The sequence below is a fragment of the Impatiens glandulifera genome, chromosome 7, assembly GCF_907164915.1.
Source record: "Impatiens glandulifera chromosome 7, dImpGla2.1, whole genome shotgun sequence".
Classification (NCBI taxonomy): domain Eukaryota; kingdom Viridiplantae; phylum Streptophyta; class Magnoliopsida; order Ericales; family Balsaminaceae; genus Impatiens; species Impatiens glandulifera.
In genome coordinates this window covers 1,792,694-1,806,919 of record NC_061868.1, presented here as the reverse complement: position 1 = coordinate 1,806,919, position 14,226 = coordinate 1,792,694, and the positions used below count along the sequence as shown (strand labels likewise).

Genomic DNA, 14,226 nt, shown 5'->3' with positions numbered 1-14,226 from the left:
TGTTGGTTTGGTTATTTGAGTGAGAGGGGTTGTTGGGGATGTATTTAATAACTTAAATAATAGTTATTTTTAGGGTTAGTTTGATATGAATCATATGATTATATGAGTATTTTTATAATTTATGGATATATTTATCTCTCAAGTTGTAAACTTTTTATATTCAAATAATATTTTATAATAAATAACTATTTTTTTTTAATAATCAAAATAAAACCAATAAAATAATAATAGTTATATTAATTGCTTAGTGATAATGTGATATTTTTTAATCACTCTTGGTTTGATTCCTTTCAGCTACATTATTATTATTTTTACTTCATTTTTTAAAATTCATCCAAATTTATAGATTCATTCATGATATTCATATATATGTTTTCTTATTTTAATCTTGTTACATACAAGTATAAGGTGATATGATTTTTATTGTTAGGAGATGTAATTTGAAAACTTTTCATACGATCTTTTATTAAAAAACAAAGATATCAATGTCTTTCATTTCTTTATATCATATTGATATTCTATTTTTTTATACTTTTATACTATTTATTATAAAATGTTATTTTGGAAAATAATTGAATGTTCTCAAGTTAGGTTTATATTAGATTCTAAGATAAACTCAACTACTCAAGTTCAATAGGAGTATTTTATCAAACAATTAAAAACTAAGGATGAAAAAAATAGAAAAATATAAAAGAAAAAAACATTAAGTGAACATTTCATCGAAGAATTGGAATGTAATGATGAAAAACTAAATACGCTAACTTGATTAATTCATAATGTTGTACATTAAATCAAACCTACATAAAATTAGTTGTAAGCATGCATCAAATACATAATTAAATTTCTAAGAGTCTAATATATAATAATGTTTAATTTCAAAGTGTTTGGATTATCGGGTCAAGAGTTGTGGTTAATTTGAATATATATGTGAGAGTAAATAAATATTTGGGTCGGATTGTGAGTTGACCCGCTCATAAACTCAAAACGGTTAAAAATAAAATAAAAATGTTATATGTATGTTTCAAACTTGCAAATTAACAAAACAAATACAACCATTTAACCAACTATGTTAATAAGACTTTATATTTTAAATTCAACACCAAATTTGATAAAAATAGGACATTCTTAATAATATAAGTTCAATTTTTTAACTACCTAATATATATATATATATATATATATATATATATATATATATATATATATATATATATATATATAATAATACTTAATTTCAAAGTGTTTGTATTGCCGGGTCGAGAGTTTTGGTTAATTTGAATATATATATATATATGTGGGAATAAATGAATACTTTGGTTGGATTGTGGATTGACCCGTCCATAAACTTAAAACGGTTAAAAATAAAATTAAAAATACTATATATATGTTTCGAACTTGCAACATAACAAAATAACTAAAATCATTTAACAAACTAGACTATTAAATAAAACTTTATATTTTAAATTCAACACCAAATTTGATGAAACATGTGACATTCTTAACAATATAAGTTCAAATTTTTAATTAACTAATTTATATATATAATAATGTTTAATTTCAAAGTGTCTAGATTGTCGGGTCGAGAGTTGTGGTTAATTTGGATATATATGTGAGAGTAAATTGATACTTGGGTCGGATTGTAGGGTTGACCAGCCCATAAACTTAAAATAGTTAAAAATAAAATTAAAAATATTATATATATATTTCTAATTGCAACCTAACAAAATAAGTACAATCATTTAACCATGTGTGATTATGATGTGGTTTGTCGAGAGATAATAGGTCGGTAACAATTGAAAGTGGTTAAAAAAATATGAATCAAAGTGTGAGGTCACGATGCTAAAGGTCAATTGAGATAAGTGGTTTGTTTTCTTGGGGATAAGAGACGTGTTAAAGTGTGATTGTGATGTGTTTGTCGAGAGATAAGAGATCGGTAATAAAGGATCTTGAGGTCACGAGATTAGAGATCGGTTGAGATTGGTGGTTGGTTTGTTGAAGGATACGAGGCGTATAAAATTGTGATTGTGATTGGTGATTGGTTTTTCAAGGAAAATATATATATTGGGGTTTGTCGAAGTGAGTATGCCACACGATAAGAGGTCAATTGGGGTTCGGTGGGACAAAATGAAGGTAAAAGAGATTGGTGAGGATTTATTGTAAAATATGTGAAGAGATGGTTGATTGTTTGACCGAAATGAAAATAAAGTCTCGAGATGAGAGGTCAATTGAGATTAGTGGGATAAAAAATATGGAATGAGATGATTTTGGTTAATCGATGTAAGTAAGATCACGCTATGAGAGGTCGATTGGGGAATTGATGGGTCGAAGTAAGGATAAAAAAGATTGGTAACATTGAAGATGATTAATTTGACCGAAATGAAATTGTGTAAGGTCACACAATATGATAAGTTGATTAGGGTGTGGATAAATGTGGAATGAGATGGTTAGTTATCTAAAGTGAAGATAAAAAAAATCAGGTTGTATATTGTAAAATATGTGAGGAGATGAGTCACGAGATAAAATGTCAGTTGGGGATTGGTGACCAAAGTGAAGAGTAAAAGAGATATGTGATGTTAAAGATGGTTGATTTGACTGAAGTGGAAGTGTAAGGTCAAATATGAGAGGTCGATTATTGGGGTGGATAAATGTGGAATGAGATGGATGATTAGCCAAATTGAGGATAAAGAAAGTCGGGTTGTATTATTGTAAAATATGTTAGGAGATGAGTTGTTTGACGAAGTGTTAGCCGAAGTGAGGATAAGAATGTCGGTTTGTATATTATAAAATATGTGAGAAGATGAGTTGTTTGATGAAGTAAAAGTAAGGTCTTCGAGAGAATAAAGGTCGATTATGATTGGTCAATAAATATTGAATGAGATGATTTTTTATTTGTCAAAGTGAAAGTAAGGTAAAGAGATAAAGTTCAATTGAGAAAGAAATTGATATTGATGGTTAAAATATGCGAGAAGATTAGTTGTTCAATCGAAGTGAAAGTTAAAATCACGAGATGAGAAGTCTGATTTGAATTGATAGATAAATGTGGAATGAGATAGTTGGTCAGTCTAAATGTTTTAAGGTCACGAGATAAGAGGTCGATTGAGCATTGATGTGCTAAAGTGAGGGTAAAAAGGAGATTGGTAATGTTTGAGATTTTTGATTTGACCAAAGTGAAAATTTAAGGTCACGAAATGAGAGATTCATTGGAAAATAATATGTGATGAGATATGTGAGAAGATGAGTTGTTTTACCGAAGTGAATAAAATGTAGAATGAGAGTGTTTTATTTTTTTATTTTAATATATTATTCGTGATTTATTTTTAAAAAAATTAAACATTAAATACATATTTTTATAATTTTTTTTATTAATTTTTTTTTGTTTATATTTTTATCTGTGTGCATCGCACATTAATCTTCCCAGTTATTATTAGAGATGAAAACGACGAGCTATACATGAATAAGATTAAAATTATGAAGACATGTAAGAAAGAAAATTATGGATCATAAGAATCGAACTCATAATATTTTGGTCTCTTAAGTTGAGTGGACTATACAATTCTAATAAAAATTGTCAAACTTAAAATTAAATTATTTTTTTCAATTTTTTAAGATATTAGTTGAGATTATAAATTCATTTTTACCTTATTTAATATAAAGATGAACTTTAAATTATTGTCTAAATTATAATATGATTTTTTAAAAACGTGTTTGTTTTTTATAACTGTAATTTTTATCGAAATATAATACATTTATTTTATTTTTCAATTATATTATTCAAAACAAACAAGTTTTTTTAAAAGTTCATATATATTAAGAATATTAAAAATTGTTTAAGCACAACAAAAAAATATGACATAAATAAAAACATTACTCAATAAGTTATCGAGCTTGTAATTCTCGAGAAAAACAATTAACTCTCTAACTGACTCTATCGACTTTTCGAAATAAAACTCAGAAAAAGTAATAATAATAGCATTATAAATGATACAGAACGGACAACTACGGTAATTTAAAGTTCGACATTTTCTCTTCAACCAGATAATCCACCAAATAATAATTGGGATGATAACCCAAATATGTAGGTCTACCATACTAGGCACATCAATCCAAATTTCTAAGCAACTATCCAAAGACTCTGATATCACCCGATAAATCTTAGTATACTCCACAAAAAACTACATATACTAGTCACTTGTTGACAATGCAAACATAAGTGAGTTGTTGATTCAACTTTCTCGTGACATATACGACAATGATTAACCATAATACAACATTTTTTCATGCACATATCATCCGTAAGAATTCTATAATGAATAACGCTCCATCCAAAGCACGAGATATTGGATAAAATATTTGAGTCCCAAAGTTTCTCCTAACAAAAATTATATAAAATATTCTTAGCGAACAAATTTAATAATGCCCCACATGGAAACTATCAATGTCTTGTCAACGAATAACGTCTTATTCAGACGGGGACATTTACTTGCGTACTATCAAAAGTAAAAATGCTATTATGGACTGAACTCTCCCTAATATTTGATCTCTTTATATATTTAATTCGGTTAGCGAAACCACTAGATTGAGGATCAAACATGTCATTTTCTTAACTGTAACATTTTTACATATAGTAATGGAAGCAAATTCAGGATACGTCGTAGTTATAATTTTGACACTACACCCAATGTCGTTCCAAAAACCATCCCTACAATAAATCTAGACAGTTCATCCCCTCTTCTAGCCTAGTGGCAACAAGAGGTGGATATCCCCCAGGCCTCCATGAGGTCCTGGGTTCGAGCCCGTCAGGCGGCAAGTTCTGCACCTGATTAATTGGTTAAGTATGTTTGCGGGCTATGTACTTAATCCGCGGGGATTAGTCGCACTCCATAGGAGCAGCGGAACCCAGCGTTCTCAAAAAAAAAAAAAAAAAAATCTAGACAGTTCACAAAAAAATTTCCACATAAAATAAATTTCTCTCTAAATACTATACCCAAAATAAGTTATTTGTTAAAATAAATTTGTCATTTTTAAGAAATCGAAATCAATTAGAAAAAGTTAATTAAATAATTTATTTTATTTTGTAAATAAAAAAAAATCACATTTTTCATCAACTTTACTTCCAAAAATACAAGTTTAATATAATTCAATAACTTAAAATAAAATCACTTTTTAAAGTGTTTTAACTTAAAAAAAAAAGTGATTAATTTAAACGTGTATACTGTCTCCTTAAATTATAAAAATTAATATTATAATGATAAACATGCGTTCAATATTAAAATATGCTAATAATACCCGATAAAAAATTAAAATCACAAAAATTATCGAGATCGAACATTAAATAATTTTCGAGAGCCCGTTTAAAGTTTTTGTAAAATAAGAGAAGAAAATAAAACTAGGTTGACTCTTAAGCTATTTTTTTAAATGATTTATTACAAATAAAAAATTGTAAACTTATTTCTTTTTTGTTTAAAAAAAAAAAAAAAGTCAATCTAACTTTATAGCATTTTTTTATGTCTCTTACTTTAAATCTTTATAATTCTCTCAAATTCACATGGTTTATATTTGAATTCTAATATTAAAGGTGTGAACATTTTAATTTTTTTAATTTTTTTTTTTTGTAAGAAGTTAGAATCACATCCCATCCCTTATGATTTTCACTTTTATGATCTATTAAAAATCACTCATATTATTTAGCTATTTTGTGACCACTTTAATTATTAGTTAATTTGCTTATAATTTTATACATTTTGTTGGATAAATTTGACTCAACGTTTTTATTTTGATAAAATAAAACTAATTCTCATCGAATCAATAAAAAATTACATATAAAACATAAATTTACAAATAATAGAAAACAACATTTAAAAAATCAAATATATTAAATTGAATTTTTGGCGTTAAATAATATAAATTTGCAAAGATTAAATTTCTATTAAAAGTGATTCATCAATCATGCAATTTCTTGAGAGTAACTTCACGAGTTGATTTTAATTCAAATTCAATTAGTGGTAAAGAATAGTAAGTCGAACAAATCAATTAAGCGTTGTCGGAAAAAATCTCTATCCAAAATTCTAAATGATGGTGAAATTTATGTTTGTTCGAGGGTTCGTAAACAACGCCAAAAAAAGTTATGCTAAAGGATAACTAATCTTTTACGAACATGATCCAAATAACGATAAATTTATATAAATCATTAAAAAAAATATGTAAAAACTTTTAGGTAAAAGATAAATTTTAAAAACACTTTATTAAAAAAATAAAAAATAAACTTAGATTCGACAATATCATCTTCTTCGTTGAAAAAGAAAAGACGAACACGAACTCGAAAAAAACTCAACAACACAATTAGAATGTCTAAGCAGTAGACGACCTATCAAAGATTGAGATCATTATTCGAATTATAAAATTATAGATGACAAATATTATCCGACTGAATAAAATGCCAAGTCTAAGTGATAAAAAAAAATAAAGCACATCTCGATACTAAAAAACTATCGATGATTTTTTAACTTCTCTATAGTCACCTCATTATATATATTCCATTATGAGTTAATGATAAAAAAAATATTTTAGTTTTTAATTTTTACACTTTTAAAATTATAGCAAATTTATTACATTTGATAATATCTTCTAAAAAAAATTAGGTGTATAAACATAAAAAAAAAAAAAAAAAAATCACATAGATCCATAGATAAGAACTTCATAGAAACAATACAAATATCTTCTATATTCTTAAAATATATATTTTGTACAAAATTAGGAGCTCATATAAACTTTAATCAAAATCCAAGGGCACTTTTTTTGTCCTTGTATTTGTTATAAGTGGTCAATTTTGTATGAATTTTTATTAATAGAACCATACATAATTTGTACTTACCCAATTAAATGTTTATCCAAAAACTGAAAAACTATATATATATATAATAAACAAAATATAGAGTAAATGACAAACTTAATTACAATAGACCTAAACTAACAATGACACGACTGGTCAATTGTTGCCATAATTTCAAACAGTATAAGATTCATTTGAACGCGCCATAAATCTTCTTTAGTTTTAGTTGACATTATTCTTTTGAATAAGAACACCTATTTATTTTAATTATATATATTTTTTTAACACTAATTTTTGTCAATTAAATTGTATTTTTTAAGATTCATCTATGTTAAAAATGGAAAAAAAAACGTTTAAGCACAGCGACAAAAAACATGACATGAAAATTAAAAAAAAGAAAAAAATACTTAAATAAGTTATCGAGCTCGTAAATTTTCGAGAAAACGATTAACTCCCCGACAGACTCTACTGGTTTTCCTGAACGAATATCAGAAAACATTATAATAATAGTATTATGAATGATACGCATCGGACGACTACGATCATTGAAAGTTCGACGATTTTTCTCCACCAAAGAATAAATGAGATGATAACCAAAATATGTATGTTTGTCATATCAACCGCTACCTAAAGACTCGAACATCACTCAATGAATTTCAGTAATATTTCACAAAAAACTTTAAATACTAGTCACCCCTCGATAATGTTAACCATTGTTTTTGACATCTTTTTTATATAAGTAGTCGAACTTATCGTTTGACGGGCTCGAACCCAGGACTTTAGATAGGGTTGAGATACTAACATCTTGTTGTCGATTGACGGGTTCGAACTCGTAACTTGTTTAGGTAATATATTTATGGTTTATTTAAAATAAATAGTAACTTTCTTTAAAATAATTATTGTAATTTTTTTTAGAAATTATACCTAATTAAGCATTACTTACAAACTAATATGAATTAGCAGTTTATAGTGAGAATAAGATTAAATATAAAAGTTATTTGAAAATGAAGCAAATTATATAAAATTAGAATAATAAACGTGACTTTACTGTAATAAAAAAAGAGTTGGTAAGAAAAAAACAAATCTAAAGAAGATATTTATTCACAAGTATGGAATCAATCGCAGCCCTACGATATGGACCGAGTCAAAATTATAATGCTGATAGCCTTCTTCCTCCTTTCAATAAATGTCAGTTACAAACTTTAACAGAATAGAAACTAACCTTGAGAGAGAAAGAAAGAGTTGAAGAAAGAGAAAAACTGATAAACATTATTGTACTGATTATCCGATCTCGATTCGATTGAAGATGTGGACCAGTGATCATGATCGAAACAGAGGAGGAGCTCAGAATTCCGAAATCGAAGTCATCGGAAATGATCTACCAGCGACTTCAAACAGTAGCGGTCCTCTAAATCAACGTAGCGGTAGCGGTCGCAGGAAGAGCGCACGGTTTAACATACCGGAGACTAGCGCTAGAGATGATCAAGCGTTCGTGGAAATCACTTTTGATGTTCGTGAAGACTCTGTTGCTTTTCACAGTGTTAAGACGGCTGACGGTGCTGATGTTGAAGATCCGGAGCTTTCTCTTCTAGCGAAAGGCCTTGAGAAACGTGCTTCAATTGGTTCTTCTGTTATTCGTAATGCTTCTTCTAAAATCAAACAGGTTTCTCAGGAATTGAAACGACTTGCGTCGATAACAAATAAACGACCTCAACAAGGACGGTTTGATAGGACTAAATCGGGAGCTGCGCACGCACTTGTAAGTTTGAAGTTCATTAGTAAAACAGACGGTAATAATGGTTGGGCTGCTGTGGATAAACGATTCGATAGTCTTACTTCTTCTACTGATTGGTTACTTCCTCGTTCACTCTTCGGTGAATGCATCGGTCAGTTCAATTTTAACTACTGATATCAGTTCTTTTTCTTAGATCGATCTGAATTCTGAACTTGAACTGTGTAATTGACAGGGATGAACAAGGATTCTAAGGAATTCGCGGTTAAGTTGTTTGATTCGCTTTGCCGGAGACAAGGAATTACTGGAGATTCAATTAACAAGACGCAGTTAAGAGAATTCTGGAATCATATTGCAGATCAAAGTTTCGATTCTCGTCTTCGTACATTTTTTGACATGTGAGATTCCTCCCTCATCCATTGAATCTGAATCTGGTTGTTTTCTTACAGATCTTTTAAGATTATGTAAAGGATAAGATCAAACAGAGTGATAATTTATGATCCTTGAATTTTAGGGTTGATAAAGATGCAGATGGAAGAATCACAGAAGATGAAGTCAAAGAGGTAAGGAAAATGGCAATTATTGTTTTTGTTTTTTTCTTAAATAAGAATTTTCAATTTTGTGAGCTACCATACCTTTGAAATTAAAATTATTATTTTTTATTTCTGATTTTCAAAAAATACTTGAAAATAGCAAAATTTTCAATAATCATACTTTTCTTGACATTTACATGTTAAAACATATAAAAAAACATCTCATGTTTAAAAGAAAAAATATCATATTTTGTATATTTTAAAATAATTTTATTGATTTATATATTAAAATAAAATATTAAGAATGATAATAAATATTTAATTTAGATTATTATTATTATTTAAGATAGATAAAAATATTATTTGTCAAACACAAATACTGTAGTTGCATATAGGTAAAGAAAGAAATCCTGAAATAAAATAAACAGAAATAATAAAACCAATAATGGTAGTCAAACCAACATAAAAGTCTAAATAAGTCTTCTTAAAAATTTTAATTAATAACGCGTGGGTTCACTATTATTGACTTCTGTTATCGGTGGACTTATTTTATTATACATATTTAAATTTATTTAATTTTATAAGAAAAATGAAGATTGAAGACTATAAGTGCTTCAGATTGGAAGAGAATGATGTTATTTTAAAAAATAATAATAATAAAAATGATTGGGATGATTTTGAGAAAAAATAATAATTTAAAATATAAGATATTTAATTTTTTTATTTTTTTTTAAATTAAGAAAAATAAAGACTTAAATGTGCCAATCAAATGAAGAATTATTTTTATGGTTTGTTGGGCCTTGTTTGTGGGGGCATTGTTTAGTTTATTTTATTCTAACTATGATTAACCGCTCTCATTAGTTTTTTTTTTTTATTATGCATGAACTTTTTTTTTAAATCAATTCAAATTAAGAGCTATTCTTAGAATGAGACAAGGTAATAATTAAGTCAAGTTTACATTGTTGTTAATCAACTTTTGCTGCTAGAAAGACCTTGAAAACATTTTTATTTGTATTTGATAGAATGAATCCTATTAGATCTGACTTGAGACTTCACTATATATCAAGAAAATCGAAAACCTTCGACTGAATTATTACGGATGTTTGTGCTTAATGCTGTTGAGATCTTTATTTATTATTATTAATTTTTTAAAATCAGTCTTATTATTAGTGGCTAGAAAACATAAGTTTGATTGTTGTGATGGGATTTAGTCAATGATTTGAACTTGCAGATTATTGCTCTAAGTGCTTCTGCCAACAAGCTCTCAACAATTCAGAAACAAGCTGATGAATATGCAGCTATGATCATGGAAGAACTGGACCCAGATAATGACGGCTATATCATGGTAAAAATTTCGTTCAAAATTGTTCTTATAATTGTACAAGTTTAACGATTAATTAATATGAGTTGCATTACTTAATTACAGATTGAGAGCTTGGAGATGTTATTGTTGCAAGCACCAAGCCATAACGTAAGAGGAGACAGCAAATACCTGAGCCAAATGATAAGTCAGAAATTAAAACCATCTAGGCTCAACCCAATAGGGATATTTTTTAGAGACTTGACATACTTCTTCCTCGATAACTGGAAGAGGATTTGGGTTATTGCTTTGTGGGTTGGAGTTATGGCTGGTCTTTTCGCTTGGAAGTTTATTCAGTACAGGAATAGGGCTGCATATGATGTAATGGGTCATTGCGTTTCCATGGCTAAAGGTGGTGCCGAGACTCTTAAGTTAAACATGGCTTTGATCTTGATGCCCGTTTGCAGAAATACAATTACTTGGGTCAGGAACAAGACCAGGTTTGGAGCTCTTGTTCCATTTGATGACAACCTAAACTTTCATAAAGTGAGTTAAATGTTTTTTACATTGATCGTCTTTTACAAGTTCGATAAAATGCTCCAACCAGTTTTGCTTACTCATTTATGATTCCAGGTGATAGCTGTGGCAATTGCAATTGGTGTTGGGATACACGGGATTTATCACTTGGCATGCGATTTCCCTAGGCTACTCAATGCAAGTTCTGATACGTACGAGCCGATGATCCAATACTTCGGGGAACAACCAACGAGTTATTGGCACTTTGTGAAGAGCTTTGAGGGGATAAGTGGGATAATTATGGTGGTGTTGATGGCAATAGCTTTCACTTTGGCTACACCATGGTTCAGGCGAGGCAAAATCAGTCTCCCCAAGCCATTTAATAAGCTTACTGGATTCAACGCATTTTGGTACTCTCATCACTTATTTATCATCGTCTATGGTCTGCTCATTGCCCATGGAATCAAACTCTATTTGACTCATGAATGGTACAAGAAAACGGTAAGGTCTTTCACAAACACTCATGTTAACTAATAGATTGTTTGATGTAGTTTTTTTTTTATTTTTTATAAATACTGTGTTTATGGAAAGAACCTTCGCTTGATGATAGGAATAGGATAAGGGATATTTGAATTATATATCTAAATCAATGTTAGGTCAAACTAGGCCTAAGTTGTTATCTTGTTTTATAGTCTTTTGTGCTAGAGATTGATGTTCGTTCTTTTGGTAATGACAGACTTGGATGTACTTAGCCGTCCCAATGACAATATACGCATGTGAAAGATTAACAAGAGCATTCAGATCCAGCATCAAAGCTGTCAAGATACAAAAGGTACACAATCTAGCTTGATTCATGCACAATTGTAAAAAAAATTGAAACTGTTATTTTCTGACAATCTTAATCACAACTACGATTATTGAAGAAAATTTTGTTTGGTTTAAGTTTTTTCTAGATTATGATTCAGATTGTAGTATAATTTTTACTTCGATTCATATTATTTTCTAGATTATTATAACTTTTGATAAACGTAACAAACGTAGATTTTATTAGATCACGATCCACGTGATAAAAAAACAATTATGTGCCTACATGCTTTCATGCAAAATGTCCATATCATTCTAATGTTTCTTCTATAATATCTGAATTAATCTTAAACTTGAAGGTGGCTGTTTATCCTGGAAATGTATTGGCACTTCACATGTCAAGGCCCCAAGGCTTCAAGTACAAGAGCGGGCAATACATGTTTGTTAACTGCTCTGCGGTTTCTCCATTTGAATGGTAACTAATAAACCTGTGAAAATCAATCCTTTTTCTCATTGCAAATAATTCAATCTTCATTTCCTTTAACAAACACTCTTGAATTGCATAACAGGCATCCTTTCTCCATTACATCAGCTCCCGGAGATGACTATCTGAGTGTCCATATTCGTACTCTAGGTGATTGGACGCGACAATTGAAGACCGTCTTCTCTGAGGTATGTTTTACCATCTCTAATATGTCTTTGTCGTGTCTTGGCCTATTAACGAAATACAAGTTTTCAGATAGGCTCAACTTCTTTTGTGTTTTCTGAATATATAGGTTTGTCAACCACCGCCTAATGGAAAAAGTGGACTCCTCAGGGCGGACTTTTTGCAAGGGGAAAACAATCCCAAGTAAGTAATAAACATCTTCTTCACCCTATGCAAGAAATTTTCTAGGAAAAAAAAACATATGGTTTTAATTTCATTAAAAATTATGTAGCTTTCCAAGAGTGATGATTGATGGTCCATACGGAGCACCAGCACAAGACTACAAGAAATACGACGTAGTATTGCTAGTCGGTCTAGGCATAGGAGCAACACCAATGATAAGCATAGTGAAGGACATTATGAACAACATCAAGGCCATAGAAGAAGAAAACAAATCACTGGAAAATGGAACCGGTAGGAGGACAACAATCTCGAACAATTTTAAGACAAAAAGGGCATATTTCTATTGGATAACTCGAGAACAAGGATCTTTCGACTGGTTCAAAGGGATAATGAACGAAGTTGGTGAAATGGACAATGATGAGGTAATCGAAATGCATAATTATTGCACGAGCGTTTACGAAGAAGGAGATGCCCGGTCTGCACTCATCACTATGCTTCAGTCTCTTAACCATGCCAAGAATGGTGTTGATGTTGTTTCGGGAACTCGCGTAAAGTGCCATTTCGCTAAACCAAATTGGCGTAACGTGTATAAGCGCATTGCTGTCAGCCATCCCAATTCGCGAGTCGGTAAGTAATGCATAATATATAACATAAAACAACAAATGAAAACATGAATAACATATATATATATATTTGATTTTGAAATGGAAATGGAAATGCAGGAGTTTTCTACTGTGGGGCACCAGGACTGACCAAGGAGCTAAAACAGCTAGCTTTGGATTTTTCTCACAAAACATCCACCAAATTTGACTTCAACAAAGAGAACTTTTAAACATTCAACAAAAGAATGGAATGGCCAAATATACTTTTTCAGGGAAAATATATCCAGAAGAAGACATATATGACCATCTGCAGCTAGCCCCAAGTACAACATGTTCTTTTTCTGTGTGAAATTAAATATGCAATTGTAGAAAATAAAAATGTATTCTAGAAACTTAATAGATATTACTACTGTGTTTTATGTTAATACCATTATTTTTCTTGTTTAGTTTAGAATTGTTTTATTATAAATTATTTTATCAATTTGAATAATAAAAATTATCTATTATTAATTTGTCAGATATATCTTAATTGGTTTATTGCACAATATTTTCGATATATAAAAAATAAAAAATAAATGTAAGAAATAGTACATTTACCGAAATAGGCAACGTAAAGTCAGGGTTGGCCGGGGAGTTCAGATCTTCTCCGTACCTTTAATTAGAGTTGACAGGCTTTCAATGTAAATTCAAATTTTGTGACTCCACAAAATTAAAATAAATATTATAATTATATATTTTAATTAAAATAAATTAAATATATAATAATATTAATTAGTATAAAAAATATTTCAAAATATATATTAAAAATATTAATATAATAAGTTATAAAAAAAAAAAAATATACCATAATAATTTATTAATTAACTGGTACTATTCGATTCAATCAAAATACTTCTTCTTATATTTTTTAAACAAAACTTTCAAATAAGTCATTATACAGTTCTATACACTCTTTTTCAATTATATGATCGTCGCTAATTCATTTAATATTTTTGTGGCATTGTACTTTGTAAGTAATTTTTTTATCAACTTCAACTTAGAAAAACTTCTTTATACTGAAGTCGGTAACTGGTGTAATTAA

General features: G+C 29.1%; 1 protein-coding gene across 1 annotated transcript; it reads left to right on the top strand.

Annotated features, from left to right (window-relative positions):
* Positions 1-8,031: 8,031 nt before the first annotated feature.
* LOC124910825 (respiratory burst oxidase homolog protein C-like) lies at positions 8,032-13,591 on the top strand. Its single transcript, XM_047451509.1, has 12 exons — positions 8,032-8,715; positions 8,797-8,959; positions 9,076-9,124; positions 10,326-10,439; positions 10,521-10,940; positions 11,028-11,411; positions 11,647-11,742; positions 12,074-12,189; positions 12,284-12,386; positions 12,491-12,564; positions 12,653-13,170; positions 13,266-13,591. The coding sequence occupies exons 1-12, from the start codon at positions 8,136-8,138 to the stop codon at positions 13,373-13,375; spliced, it is 2,727 nt and encodes a 908-aa protein (XP_047307465.1). The 5' UTR covers positions 8,032-8,135; the 3' UTR covers positions 13,376-13,591.
* Positions 13,592-14,226: the final 635 nt, after the last annotated feature.

Bases quoted from the DNA above. Each gene is read 5' to 3' on its own strand.
- LOC124910825 (XM_047451509.1), top strand. From the start codon at position 8,136: ATGTGGACCAGTGATCATGATCGAAACAGAGGAGGAGCTCAGAATTCC. The intron at 9,125-10,325 runs GTAAGGAAAATG...TTGAACTTGCAG, and splicing joins CAGAAGATGAAGTCAAAGAG to ATTATTGCTCTAAGTGCTTC. The intron at 13,171-13,265 runs GTAAGTAATGCA...ATGGAAATGCAG, and splicing joins CCATCCCAATTCGCGAGTCG to GAGTTTTCTACTGTGGGGCA.